General features: G+C 50.6%; 1 protein-coding gene across 1 annotated transcript in view; it reads left to right on the top strand.

Annotated features, from left to right (window-relative positions):
- Window positions 1-15,141, top strand: part of Dop1b (DOP1 leucine zipper like protein B) — a 95,817-nt gene that overhangs the window by 50,257 nt on the left and 30,419 nt on the right. Inside the window, exons 17-23 of the mRNA XM_032900396.1 lie at window positions 228-418; window positions 3,769-5,401; window positions 6,148-6,259; window positions 7,547-7,735; window positions 10,583-10,705; window positions 10,992-11,126; window positions 14,685-14,740. Coding sequence (XP_032756287.1) covers window positions 228-418; window positions 3,769-5,401; window positions 6,148-6,259; window positions 7,547-7,735; window positions 10,583-10,705; window positions 10,992-11,126; window positions 14,685-14,740 — 2,439 coding nt within the window. The remainder of the gene's footprint in view (window positions 1-227; window positions 419-3,768; window positions 5,402-6,147; window positions 6,260-7,546; window positions 7,736-10,582; window positions 10,706-10,991; window positions 11,127-14,684; window positions 14,741-15,141) is intronic.

The following is a 15,141-nucleotide window of genomic DNA, read 5'->3' as shown; positions in this document are numbered from 1 at the left end:
TTCTCTGGTATATTAGACTCTGCTTTGTCTTTGCCACATGCCCACTATGTCTCTACAAGCACAGCCATGAAGCAAGGCACACAGCCTGTCTGTCCCTCGCTTGGTGTGAAAGACCAGCAAGATGAAGCTCCCTGGGTGGCTAGGTCAAGAACAGGAGCTCACTGCAGGCCAGGACGCCTGGCATGCAGGGGCAGCAGACTGGGAACTCGGTGCATCTCTCCCCACAGGTCCCTGTTTGTCGTTCTGGATAGCCTGGCTTGCACAGACGGTGCTATCAGTGCAGCAGCCCAGGGCTGGCTGGTTCGAGCGCTCTCCCTCGGGGATGTGGCACGCATCCTCGAACCCATGCTCCTGCTGCTGCTCCAGCCCAAAACCCAGAGGACCTCCATTCAGTGCCTCAAGCAGGAGAACTCAGCCGGTGAGCAGCCTCACAGTCCTGGGATGGGGGTGGGGGAGGCACACACAGCTCACACACGTCTGGTTGAAGTGCCACAGGAACTAGCACTTTGCACTGGTAGATGTGGGTTGCTGCCTTCACTGAAAAGTCAGTGCTTTGTTACTGAGAAGACATATTTGAAACATGCAATATATATTATCATTAGCTGTGGTCACCTTGCTGTGCATCAGGACACTAAAACCTCACCCTTCCTGGTTAAGAGTCTTCATACCTTCTGGCCAACATGTCCCCTTGCCTTCCTCACCCAGCCTCTGGCAGCCATCTCTGCTCTTGCTTCACCTCTATGGGAATGGATTCTAAATGTTGTCACTGTAAAAGAGGAGGTGAGGTGTGTTGTGGGAGTGGTTTGTTTAACCAGCCATGGTAAACATGCACATTTTAAAACCGCACTGCATCCTGTCAAGATGTGAACTTGTTATCTCCCAGTGATACATTTTTTTCAGGTTAGCAGCCCACATTTAAATAAGCACAGGGATGCTGGATTGTTTCACGGGAGAAAACAATTCATGTGTCTCTCATGCCCAGCAGAACACCCTCACCAGTGTCCCAAAAGCTGACCGTCCCAGCTTAGCAGAGGGGGGGGTGCCATGTGTAAGCACCATTGTTATTGGAGGTTCCCAAAGCCTCTGCATAGATTTGTACCCCAAATGTGGGATAATTTCAGGTGACTGAAAATGTCACATTGGTGTAGAATCTGGTCAGTTGTCCTGTTTGTCCTAGTCTTAGAGAGAGAAACAGTGCCACCCTGAGGTGGGTGAAGGGAAGGACATGGCCTCCTCTATGCAAGGTTCTTCTGAACCTGCCTGTACCTGGGCTGGGCCTGAGGGAGGAGACTGAATTAGTCCACATCCCAAGAAAGGGATGATTAGAGAACGATACACCACGCACCTTCTTCACTGCACTCTGCACGACAGCTTACAGCTTTAGTGTTTCTTTTGTCCTTTGTTTTATATGTGTGTGAGAGAGGAGACGCGTGCCCCTCCCACACACACATACTGTATGGGCACATGCGTGCTGTGGCACCTGTGCAGAGAGGGCTTTCTTCTCACTGTACAAGTTCCCACAATCGAGCTCAGGTCATCCGGCTTTGTGGAAAGCAAGCTATCCTACCAGCCAGCTATCCTACCGCCAGCTATCCCAGCTATCCTCCCACCGCCAGCTATCCCATCCAGCTATCCCACCGCCAGCTATCCCACCGCCAGCTATCCTACCGCCAGCTATCCTAGCCATCCCACCGCCAGCTATCCCACCGCCAGCTATCCCACCGCCAGCCATCCCCACCGCCAGCTATCCCACCGCCAGCCCCACCGCCAGCTATCCCACCGGCCAGCTATCCCACCGCCAGCTATCCCACCGCCAGCTATCCTACCGCCAGCTATCCCACCGCCAGCTATCCTACCGGCCAGCTATCCTACCGGCCAGCTATCCTACCGGCCAGCTATCCTACCGGCCAGCTATCCTACCGGCCAGCTATCCTACCGGCCAGCTATCCTACCGGCCAGCTATCCTACCAGCCAGCTCTTGTCCCTCCTCTTCCTCCTTTAAAAAAAAAAAACCACCCCAGTGTGTGGTTCTTCAGATTCTGTCTCTGCACTTCCCGTTTCTTTCCTGGTGCTGATGTGGCTGCTCCCTGGCAGTACCAGAGAATGAAGAAAGGGAGGTGCTGCCCGCCCTGCCCTGTCTGTGCCGCTGTGGTCTGTGTGCTCACAGGCTGCACATCTCTGGTTTCCGCTTTTCCTTCCTCTCCTTACCCGGCAAGTGTTCATGCCATAGATTGTTGAAAGCTACTTAACCAAGAGAATTGAGGGGCTGCAGAGACAGCTCAGGGATTGAAGCACTGGTTGCTCTTCTGAAGGACACAGGTTAAATCCCAGCACACACATGGCAGTTAACAACTGTCTGTAATTCCAGTTCCATGGGATCTGACACCCTCACACAGACATGCATGGGGGCAGAACACCAATGTAAATTGAATTAAAAAGAGAAAGTTGATATTGAAAAGTGCTGTCTGTGGTCTTATTGCAGAAGTAGCACTGTCTATTTTACAATGTAGGAATGGCTGGGTATAGCAGCTCACACCTATAATTCCAGCACTTGGGAGGCTGGACAGGGGAGCATCACCTGGAGGCAGTCTGGGCCATTTAGCAAGTTCCTGTTGAAACCAAAGGCGAAGCGAGCTGGCACAGCTGAGGAGCTGGCACAGCCGAGGAGCTGGCATGCATCTGCATGAATGCCAAGTGCGTGTCCAGCCCTGGGAAGACAGTCCCTGGATCTGACAGCTAGACAGTGACTAGCTGTATCTGAGAGTGCTGAGCTCAGACACCTGAGATCCCCTGCCTCAGACACCAGCCTCAGGCCTCCACACATGCGTATACACATGTACCCGCACACATCTAAGCATACAGTACATATACATGCAGAAGCACCGTGAATGCACACATACACATGCAAAAGAAAAAAGAAAAAGTCCTCCAAGAAAACTCAGAAGTAAAGGCATTACGTGGAGTCCCACGGTGCAGCCGGTGAGCTGGGCACTGCTCGTGGGTGCCCCTCCTCTCCGTCTGTTTATAGCTGTGAGCACCCAGTGCTCTCCATCGTGTACAGCTGCTGTGTCTCTGGATCTTCCCTCTCCCTTCTCCCGTACATACCTCATGGTCATGAGTATTGACACAGGCCCCATGGCCCAGCAGTATGTCTGTTACAGGCGTGCACCTAGCCATTTCCCTGCACTCTCGCTGTGGCTCTAGGGCTCACTTCCTGTTTTCTCCACAGACTATTTCAGCACGTGCCCTTTCCTTATGTTTCTGTGGAATGCACTTCCAAAGAGGGAATTCCTAGGAAAAAAAATCATTTATATTTTTCCAAAGTGCTTCCTCCCAAAATTATGATAAAGAAATGAAGTGTAAACAGATATGGTAGCCTATAACTTGGTAGGGTCGGTAATTAGAGGACAGACTGTATAATTGTCTCAAGAAAAATAAAAAACTAGAATTTAACATAACAAACCTGACAGTGATGCCCACAATCCCTGAATATTCCTAAGAGCCGTGGTGCCCACGTGGGCCAACACCAAGCTTTATGCAGTGCTGGGAATCGAACCCAGGGCCTTCAGCACTCTAACCTGGCACTCTCCCAACTGAGAGACCCCTCCCAGCTACAGGACAAATTTAAATTGCTGAGTCTCTGTTCTGTCCATGATGTAATCTAGATGCAGTTCCAGTGGACATTGTCTGCTTTAAGCCAAAGATCACCTCAGAGCTAATTTGTCATCTCTAGCCATTCTAAAGTCTTTGTCCTTCTGTGATTTCCAGAGGGCCTACACCGTTGGTTTAACAGGAAGAAGCCGGCATGCAGAGAGGCGTGTGGTGAATCTGAGCTGCAAGAGGGCGCCCCCGAGGAACACCTGCCTCGAGGCCAGTTCACCACAGTGGATCGAGAAGCCATCTGGGCTGAGGTAGAGAAGGAACCAGAGAAATGCCCTCCAAGAAGTGATCTGAGCGAGGAAGACCTGCCCTACTACGTGGACCTTCCAGATAGGATGGCCTCTGGGGGTGGGGATAGCAGTGAGCACACAGAGTCTGCAGACACGAGCTCCGGCCACACTGACAGTGAAAACACATCCACTTTCTCCTCTCCCTCCCATGACCTGCAGGACCTAAGCCATGAGGAGAACTGCTGTGCTCCCATCCCCGTCGGGGGCAGGGCATACTCCAAGCGAGCAGCCTTGCTGGCAGCCTTCCAGCCAGAAAGCCCCAGGTCTAATGCCAGGTTAAGCCTAGTGCGAGCAGACTCAGACAAGACGCAGGCTTCCGAGTCATTTTCCAGTGATGAGGAGGCTGAAGTGGAGCTCCAAGCCATTACCACATCGAGGCTGTTGAAGCAGCAGAGGGAGAAGCAGGAGACAGTCGAGGCCTTGTTCAAACACATCTTGCTCTACCTGCAGCCCTACGACTCCCAGAGGGTCCTGTACGCCTTCTCGGTGCTGGAGGCTGTGCTTAAGACCAACCCCAAGGAATTCATTGAGGCTGTGTCCAGGACGGGCATAGACACCAGCTCCACTGCGCACCTCAACCTCATCTCCAACCTCCTAGCTCGCCACCAGGAGGCCCTCATTGGCCAAAGCTTTTATGGCAAGCTGCAGACCCAGGCCCCTAATGTCTGCCCCCACTCCCTGCTGATTGAACTCCTTACCTACCTCTGCCTGAGCTTCCTACGGTCCTACTACCCCTGCTACCTGAAGGTCTGCCACAGGGACATCCTTGGCAACCGGGATGTACAGGTCAAGAGCGTGGAGGTTCTCATTAGAATAACTACACAGCTGGTCTCCATGGCCAAGTCCTCGGAAGGGAAGAATGTGGAGTTCATCCACAGCCTGCTGCAGAGGTGCAAGGTCCAGGAGTTTGTCCTGCTCTCACTGTCCGCGTCCATGTACACCAGCCAGAAGCGCTATGGCCTGGCCACCGCCGACCGGGGAGGCAGGGTCTTTGTGGAGGACAGCCTCTTTGAGGAGAGCCTCATCAATCTGGGCCAAGACCAAATCTGGAGTGAGCACCCACTGCAGATTGAGCTGCTCAAGCTGCTGCAGGCCCTCATCGTCCTGGAGCACCACCTGGGCCAGGGTCAGGAGGACTCCGAGAGTCAGCCGGCCCTCTCCCGAGAATGGCAGAGGGCTCTTAACTTCCAGCAGGCCATCGGTGCCATGCAGTACGTGCAGCCGCACCCCCTCACCTCCCAGGGCCTTCTGGTCTCTGCTGTGGTGAGAGGTCTGCAGCCCGCCTATGGCTACGGCATGCACCCCGCCTGGGTGAGCCTGGTCACGCATTCCTTGCCATACTTTGGGAAGTCTCTGGGCTGGACAGTGACTCCCTTTGTTATCCAGATCTGCAAAAATTTGGACGATCTGGTCAAGCAGTATGAAAGCGAATCAGTCAAGTTTACTGTCAGGTATGCTGAACTTGATGCTTTTATTGGCAGAGTTTGTAATGAATGTCTGTGTTGCTAAGGCTACTAATTGAAAGATAATCAACCCCCTCAGAAGGCTGGGGGTGTCATCAGCACGAGTGTACATGTTTAGATCCTTGTCTGGTAGAGTGCTTGCCTGCTAGCGTCTATAAACCCATAGGTCCAGTCCTCAGCACTGCATAAAAACTGCTCTCAAGGCCATCCTGGCTACATAGTGGATGGGCTTGGTGCTAATTGATACCCTGTGTAAATAAACCACACAGTGACCTAGGCCTTCTCAGAGGTGCTAGTCAGTTAACTGTTAGTTTTGCAAAATGGAAATAAAACCAGAATCCACTTTAGAGTAACTCTAAAACACCTTAAACCATTTTTCAGTAGTGACTTTATAACGTAAAGCAACGCCCAAGGTGCCTGTGCTTTAATTTCAGGAGCCCAGTCCATCAAACACAGCCAGTCTCTGTGTTCTGTGTTTACATGTCAGACTGGAGCCCTCATGGCCTCACATTCTCAAAACCAGTTTCTCATTTTTAAATACTCTTCTAATATGTGTGTGTATACATGCATGCATACATATGTGTGTGTGTGTATGTGTGTATGTGTGTATGTGTGTGTGTTTTGAAGGACAAGTTGGGAAGCCGTTCTTTTCTTCTAAGTTGGTTCTGGGAACAAACTCAGGTCACCCCCAACCCTGTTACTTTATTTAGCAGTTTCTCATTTCTTCTCCACAGCACAACCTCAAAGAAGGAAAACATTTCTCCAGATTACCCACTCACTCTTCTGGAAGGCCTTACGACCATTAGCCATTTTTGTCTTTTGGAACAGCCTACCCAACATAAAAAGGTACCTTTCCCCTGGACTCGTAGGCTAATTGCTTGTTAAGAATGGTTGTCTTTCCTGGACTATGACTGTGTTAAGTATGCAATGACATATGAATGATAAAAACGTCATGTAAACATATATGAGGCACAATTGAGAGTATAAATATTGAGTTCCACACATGTGTGCAGTATGCAAATACATGCAAGATGTGCAAATGTGCACACAAACATAGGTGTGTACACATGAGAAACAAATGTCAGTGAGTTCCTTCAACCTTTGCCCACTATTCCATCAGCTGGCCATCGCCGTAAGATACAAGGCAGATTGATTGATTTTAGGCTTACTTAACTTCTGTGCAGGTGTGCTTGTGTGTGTGTGTGTGTGTGTGTGTGTGTGTGTGTGTGTGTGTGTGTGTGTGTGCATGCACGCGTGCATGCATGCATGTTGCATTGGCACATTCCTAAGCCTGTATACATGCATATGGAGACCAGAGGAAGATTTAGGCTCTTCCTCTGCTGCTCTCTACCTCTTTGCCCAACGATAAGGTCTCACTGAGCCAGAAGCTGTCTGCTTTGGCCAGTCCGGCCAGCCGGCCAGTGAGCCTCCAGTACTGAAGCTACAAGCATACAAAGTTACACCCAACTTTTTAAGTGGATGCTGGGGATTTGAACACATGCCCTCAGGCTTGCACACAAGCACACGTCTTGCTCATTAAACCATCCTTTACCCTGCACCTGTCTTAGTCTAAGTGATTTTTTTTTTAACCTCCTGATGTCGTGATATGATGCCTGTGAAATCTGAGGTGGCTGCTTCACTCTGTCCAGCTAAGTCTCAGGACAACCTGGGCTGGCGGAGCATTCCTGTAAGACCACCAGCACTTAACAGTGCTTAATGGTGAAGGAAGAGGATCAGAGCTCAGGGTCATTTTTGGCTGAGTTAAGTAGCAACTTTGAGATCAGTCTGGACCACATGAGACCCTCTCTTAAAAAACAAAACAAAATCTTAAAGTACACAGAGGCAGGTGGATCTCTGTGAGTTCAAGGCCAGCCTGGTCTGCATAGTGAGTTCTAGAACAGCTAGAACTACATAATAGAGAGCCCCTATCTCAAAAAAAAATTTATAATTTGAAGTTACACGTCAGCTCAGTCTCTGCGAACAAGCAAGGGGTTGATACATACAAGGGCAGATGCCACGGGCAGGCGACCATGTGGGCAGTGGCCCACCCTACATCCCAGCAGTGCCACCATCCCCAGGCAAGAGGGGCTTGGCTGGGGCAGGTGAGCCTCAGGCACCCATTTGAACTTTCAGACCGCTGCTGTAAGCGATCCGATCAACTTGAGAAATGCCAAGAACGCCATTTTGGAAGAGCTGCCTCGAATAGTGAACACCATGGCCCTCATCTGGAATGTTCTCAAGAAGGAGGAAACTCAGAAGAGACCGGTGGATCTCCTGGGAGCCACAAAAGGATCATCCTCCGTCTACTTTAAAACCACCAAGGTGAGGCCTTTCTCGGGTCCGTTGGTTTGTGTGTTTACAGAAACTTAAACTCACCCGCGATAGCCTCCTGAGAGCTGGGATTACAGCTGAGCCTCACCATGGCTGCTTTTCTCTCTCCCTGCATCGTTCCCACGTCTCTGTGAGCCGGGTAAAGAAAGAAAAAGATGTAACTATAGAAACCTATATGCAGATAATCATAAAATGCTTAGTGGACCCACAGTCCAAATCACATGGAGAAATCTCCCCTTACGGTAACTGTGATGGCGCATGATGTAATTCTCGGCATGTTAGAAGTGAAAGGAAGATCAGGACCTCAGGACTAGCCTCATCTACGAACTAAGTTTGCCGCCATCCTGAAATACATGTGAGACCCTTTCTCATGAAAACCAACAAACCTTCTCTGTGTTTACACAGAGCAGGGGAGTGGAGTGGTTTCAGCCTTTCTTGAAAAACACTGTTTATAAAATTGAAGTCTAATGATTGGTCTAGTCCCCACCTGAGTGTCCGCGACTCTCCGCTTAAACATGGCTTATTCCTCAGAAGTGCGACTGAAGCCTGGAGTATGGGGGCCTGTGAGAGCTTCTTTATCTTATTAAGCAAACACCTTCAGAACATCGAGCCTGTTAGTTATGTCTGTCTCAGAAGACCCCAGGCCCACGAGCTGGCCTGTGATTATCTGACACTGTCTGTGGCAGCTCAGAATTATCGAGCACAGGAGTTGGGTGGCCCTGGGTACCAGGCCTGGCTTTGGGCTCACACTGACCAGTGATGGACAGGAACACGCAGAACATCCCCTCAGGTCCAGACATGCTGGACAGACTCTGTCCTCTGGGCACAACATGCCATTGCCATCTTGAAATCAGAGCAGTTGGGATTGGTTCTACAAGACTCTGACTCCTGCCTTTGTGTGTGGTGGGGAACATGCACTATAGACCCAGAGCTGTGGAGCTCCACCCGCTCTGAGGAGATTTTTCTCCTGTGGTATAAGTTGCCTGTGTTCCTGTAGGTAACCCCAGTTAAGTTCCTGGGGTGGAGGGAATCGGTGCGAGGGCTCAGTGGGTAAATTGCCTGCCCAGTGACCTGAGTGATTCTCCAAAGCCACACAAAGACTGAAGCGGAGGACGCCTGAGGGTTGTCCTGTAACCCCCACAATGTGCTGTGGCACACACATGTGTACACACGCATACACACATATCACATCTCTCACAAATTATAAATAAAAACCGGAGTTAGTGAATTCTTTAAAATGAATAAGCTGGGTGTGGTAGCACACATCTTTAATCCCAGCACTCGGAGGAAGAGACAGATGGAGCTCTATGGGGTTAGGCCTAGCCTGGTCTCCATAGTGGTTCCAGGCTACATAGTGAGACTCTACCTTAAGGAAACTCTTGGTTTCGCCAAGCTGGCCATCATTTCTTGGTCTGTCATGGGTGCCCTTTCTTGGTGAGTACACACTCACATCTCTTGTTATGCGTAAAGGGACGCCCATGTTGGCTCACACTGTGTATGGAGAGCTGCTCTAAACAGGCCCTGAAAACCCTTTGTTCTGTCTGAGCCTCAGTTTCCCCATCTGTAAGAAGAGCCTGTTACTAAGCAATTTCTATAAAGGAAAACATTTTTTGTCTACTGTGAAGCATGAGCGTGAGGACACAGCGCAGTGACCTCTCCCAGGTACCATGCTCATGCCCTGTGGGCCAACCCGGCAAAGCCTCTGCCCTCACAGCAGAGGGAGGCACTCCCGAGGAGAGCCGGCATGTTGCTGCAATGGTACATGGCGCTGCCTGGTCTGTGCTGTCAGGGAGGGTGCAGAACTGGGCACAGTGCAGATCTGAGACCATGGAGGGAGGGCTGAACCAGAGCAGAGTGTTTGGGGCAGGGAAGACCACAGGCCAAGGGCAGGGAGAATGGCTGCTTGCAGGAATCTGGGGAAGCCAAAGGCAGAGTATGGATGAGGCTAGGCCAGGTTCCAGCCTTATCCTGAACTGCTTAACTGATACAGTTTGGTAAGGGCTGCATACTTTTAGAACTTGAAAATTAACTTTTCTAATGATTTTAAGCTCTGGTCCCTGCTGCTGTAGGTAGACCTGGGCCGTGGGATTTCTGTGAGACTTCTGTGTAGGTAGTGAAGCTCAGTGGGAAAGCACTGGCCAAGCATGCTCCAGCATGTTCCAGACCCCGGATCCAGCTCCTGTACTGCAGAAACATGCACACAAACAGGCACATGCATAGGAACACATGCACCCAGAGGCATGCACAAATGCACACACACAGATACACAGGCATACGCAGGTACACACACAGGCATGCACAGGTACACACACAAGCATACACAGGTACACACAGGCACACACAGGTACACAGGGGTATATATACATACACAGGTACACTCACAGAGGTACACACAGACACAGGTATACACAGGTACACACACAGAAGTATACACACAGGTATGTACACAGGTATATATACACAGGTACACACAGACACAGACACAGACACACACACACACACACACCAGTGGTCAGGTTTAATTGCCCCTCAGTAATATTTACCATCTTAAGACTCTGTCAAGTAGCTCATCTCACCTCACTGGGTCCCCATCCTGGCCATTCACTGTGCCTTCCCTCTGCCAGGGGTGGCATGACCCATCTCACATCCAGCTCTCTCTCGAGGGGTCTTAGCCCCTCCTCTGTCCCAGTGGTGCTGTGAAGCCCACTGCTGTCATTCTGAGTCAGCTCTTACCATAGCCAGCAGCTAAGTGTGCCTCAGGTGAGGGCCCTGATGCTACTCTGGGAAGACATTTTTTTTTTTTTTTTTGCACTTAACTCTTGCTTTTCTTTTTACCAGACCATAAGACAAAAAATCTTAGACTTGCTGAACCCCTTGACAGGCCATCTCGGGGTTCAACTGATAGCCGCAGTTGCTACAGTGTGGAGCAGAAAGCAGGCGCGGCGCCACAGCAAGACCAAGGTAAGAAGCTGGAGCGGGCTCGCAAGGTGGGCTCAGTGCACGCGGTGCCTGCTGATTCCCACTGTCCTCCAACCTCTGCATGCACAAGATAAAAAGTGGAAGGAGATGGGAAGGAGTTGTGGAGAAGCTCAGGCCTGTGCACACTCACAGACAGGGACTTACCTCCACACACACTACAATCACATCAGACTTCTCCAGGGACAGCCACTGCGAAGGCTGTGCTGTGTGTGTGCTGTTTTGCCTTTATCTTCTGTAAGCTTTCAAGGAACTCTCTTCTTCTGGACAGATGGTCCCCGTGGCAAGCGCGTCCCAGCACACCCTTGTCGACCTGGTGTGTGCTCTCAGCACTCTGCAGACAGACTCAGTGCTGCAGCTGGTGAAGGAGGTGGTGAAGAAGCCAGCGCAGATCAAAGGGGATGAGGTGAGGTGCCCTGTGGAGGGGACGCACCCTGGGAGATGTACAGGCAGGAGGTGGGAGATCTACAGGAAGTGCCTCCTTCCTGGTGCTTCTTCCTACTGTTGTGACCCGCTGGGAGAGAGAGAATTCTTTGGGTTGTAAAGAAGCGCTGTGTGTATTGAAGGAGGCATTCAGAGTTCGGGTGCTGCTGTTTCTTAGTGGGAGCTACCTGAGGTCAGCTTGCTTGTCCCCGATGTCACACACCCTGCCTGGGAAAGAGGAAATGGCACCTGCCTTCAGGAGCTCCACAACCTGAGAGGTGCAGAAAGTAAACAGAGCCAGACTCTGTCAGGGGCGCAGGCCTGTGGGATTCAGCAGTCATCAGGGCAGCAGGCGGGGCAGGAGGGGCAGGACTCAGTTCGGATTTGGAGTGTGTTGATGACTAGAGGAAGGAGAGACCAGACATGGACAGCAGCATGGGGGGAGAGGGGTAGCAGATGAAGGAGAGAGGTCTCAGCGGAGCAAGCGGCTGTTGGTAGAAGTTAGCCTGTACTCTCACAGAGAAACAGAGGCCAGCTTTCCTGTGGTCATACATCAAAGGGGTAGCCATCTGTCCGTCCCTGAGAGACATTTCTGAGACACACACGTGGGAGCACTAACGGTCCTTAGCTCTTAGGAGAAAGTGCTGTAGGAAGGCCAGGTACAGAGCTGTGGTTAGAGACCATGAGGGATGGCATCCATTCTTGTGGCAATCATGAGCTTTCCCTGAAGGGAGCTTCAGAAATCATCCTAGTGACACAGCTCATGTGTGACTCAAGTCTCGTGTGTGAGAGAGGGTCTAGAAGAGCTGTTGTGCCGATGGCCCAGCTTTTACAGTACAAAGTCAACCGTTGGCCGCGAGAGTGTGTCGAGGGTCAGTTGAAAACAGTGAGAAGACAGAACTTACCCAGACAGTTGGGGAAGGGAGAGATCGATGGCATGGGTTGCGGTGAAGCAGACAGCTTTAGAGTATGGTTGTAAACCAGTTCTACTTGAAAGGAAACAAGAAAATAGTTTGTCTGAGTCAAATTTGAGTGATCATGTTCTGAGGAGAGAAACAAACTATCCTGAGGGACGTGCCCCACTTTGAAAAGGTTCCGTGGTTATATAGTTACAGGGCAGAGGGGAGTCAGGAAGCCGCGTATTGACAGATTCAGTGGTGCAGCCACCAGCAGGAGCTAGGGCGTCTCCACTGTAGTTCAGATGGCGACTGCGTTCCAAGGTTGACAGTCAGATCCAGCAGCTTACTCAGGTGCCTGTTAAAGGAGCTAAGGCTAGCTCCAGGTGGCAGGCTCCTTCTCAGCCACTGTCCCTCCCTCTGAGGCGAGACTTTAACCCTGAGGGGGCCTCACAATCTAATGAGTCCTTATCAAGACCATCCTTAGTCATGCACACAGACTGCATACACACGAACTGTATACACACTGACTGCACACACACGGACTACACACACAGGGAGTGCACACACAGGGACTGTATTCACACAGACTGTATACACATGGACTGCAAGCACACGAACTGTATACACATGGACTGCAAGCACACGAACTGTATACACATGGACTGAAGCACACGCACATACATGGACTGCACACATATGGACTGCACACACACGGACTGCACGCACACGAACTGTATACACATGGACTGCACACATACAAACTGTATACATACAGACTGCACACACATAAACTTCACATACATGAAATGTGTACACACAGACTGCACACACATGGACTGCACATACATGAATGTGTAATCCACACATGATTTGGCAGCACAGTACACTGAAATGTGTTGTTTCGGTTTGTTTTATCTAGATTCTAGGTTGAAAAAGAAGGAAGGTCACAGTAAACATACCTGAAAGGTGGACTAGAGAATCAGCCAAGTGCTTGCGGCCCCAGGTCCAGGGACACAGACCACTTGCATGGCTGTTCGTCTGCCTGTGGCTCTCCCAGGATGTTGGCTGTCAGTCTTCACCCAGTGCTGCACCTAGACATTAAAGTAGGCTGGCCATCAAGAGAAGCGAGGTCTGAGAACCCTGAGGGACACCAGGAAATGGTGCATCCTGGGGCCTTGTCAGGTCAGCTCTACTACCACAGAAGCCAGGGCCGCGCCCAGGAGACAGCACACGCTCCGTGTAGCCAGCAGTGGGGCCTCTTTGGGTTGTGTTTTTTCAAGATACTAAAAAGTCTACAGAAAATTGTAACTTCTTGTTTAGAGGATGTAAAGACAGATTTTATCTGTCTGGTTGAAGTTTGGTATTTCTCTAGTTATTTTAGTTGAACTTCTATAAATAGCTTCCTAAGAGGAATTTGGAATGGGTTTGTTATTTTTCTCCTATAACTCCAGCTAGTTGGGACTTGATGATCTCTGAGCTAGGCAGGGCAAACTCTTGCACTAAGGACTAAACCCTGTCTTGCCAAGAAGCCATTCTGTGCACTTATGAGGATCCACATTCACCCCAGCTCTCTGTTCCAGAAGTTGGGAGGGATCTCGCAGACACGGTTGTCCAGGTATATGCTAGTGTTGCTAGTGTGTGTTTACACAAAAGAGTCTTTGGCTCAAACCTGTGTCACTTAAGCACAATTCTTTTTTTTTTTTCTTTTCTATTTTTCGGAGCTGGGGACCAAACCCAGGGCCTTGCGCTTGCTAGGCAAGCGCTCTACCACTAGCTAAATCCCCAACCCCTCACAATTCTTATCAGAATAGACAAACAGCTGGAGGAAGGGAAGACATATGTATCTACTAATGGCTTCTGAGGCTCCGTCCATTGTGGTAGGGGAGGCCTGGCAGGGCCACTCAGCTCATAGTAGCAGCAGGAGCTTGTGTGGAGACTGTTCATGTCAGTCCACAGCACTTCCAGGGACCAGGATGTGACCTCTAAAGGTCTGCCCCCAGTGAGAAGCCTCATCCACCCACCAAGGTCCAGCGGACTACCAAATAGCACTTCACTTTGGGAACCAGTGTGTTCCCATGGGCTTGTGGGGGATGTTTCAGATTCAAACCTTAGCAACTACAGCCCTGTTGAGTTTTCTGTTGAATTCTTTGACAGTCTCCCTTCCTACCCACTTACAGTGAGTGGTGTTGCTGTCTTTCCCTTCCTACCCACTTGCAGGGACTAGGTGTTGCCTGCTTTCCCTTCCTACCAGCCTGCAGTGGTTAGTGTTGTCTTTTTCCCCTCCTACTCACCTGGAATGAGTGGTGTTGCTTTCTTTCCCTTCCTACCCACTTGCAATGAGTGATGTTGCCTTCTTTCCCTTCCTACCAGCCTGCAGTGAATGGTGTTACCTTCTTTTCCTTCCTACCAGCCTGGAGTGAATGGTGTTACCTTCTTTCCCTTCCTACCAGCCTGGAGTGAATGGTGTTACCTTCTTTCCCTTCCTACCAGCCTGCAGTGAATGGTGTTACCTTCTTTCCCTTCCTACCAGCCTGCAGTGAATGGTGTTACCTTCTTTCCCTTCCTACCAGCCTGCAGTGAATGGTGTTACCTTCTTTCCCTTCCTTCCCACCTGCAGTGACTCATCTTGCCTTCCTTTTCAGAAGTCTCCCCTGGTGGACATCCCTGTGTTGCAGTTCTGCTATGCTTTCATCCAAAGGTAATGGCGCCTCTGGTATTGGCAGGGACTGAGGAGCAACTTAACTTTAGTTCAGAGAGCTTAAGTGTCCTCACTCCTCCCAGCTTGGGTGTGGCCTCAGTATCCGTACTTTTCTCTCTCTGAAGGCCTGAGAGCTGACATTTTTAAAGTCCACATGCTGAACATTGGAGGCTTCATGCCAGTGAAGCTTTACCCGAGGCCTTCTAAGCTTTGGAAGGTCTGATGTATATGAAGCTGGCTTTAGAAGACCCGCAGCTAGGAGAGTGTAAGCCCTTGTAGAGAAGGGAGAAGGGCTGCGGCCGGTGTACAGGGATCCCCAGCATGCGAAGAGCACTTGCTGGGCCCTAAGCTGTACTCCAGGCACAGCTTGGATAGGGCCACTTGCGTTGGGGTGAGTGAGG

This window comes from Rattus rattus, chromosome 4, assembly GCF_011064425.1.
Source record: "Rattus rattus isolate New Zealand chromosome 4, Rrattus_CSIRO_v1, whole genome shotgun sequence".
Lineage (NCBI taxonomy): Eukaryota > Metazoa > Chordata > Mammalia > Rodentia > Muridae > Rattus > Rattus rattus.
The sequence above is the reverse complement of the archived record's forward strand: the minus strand, read 5'-3'. Positions and strand labels throughout refer to the sequence as shown.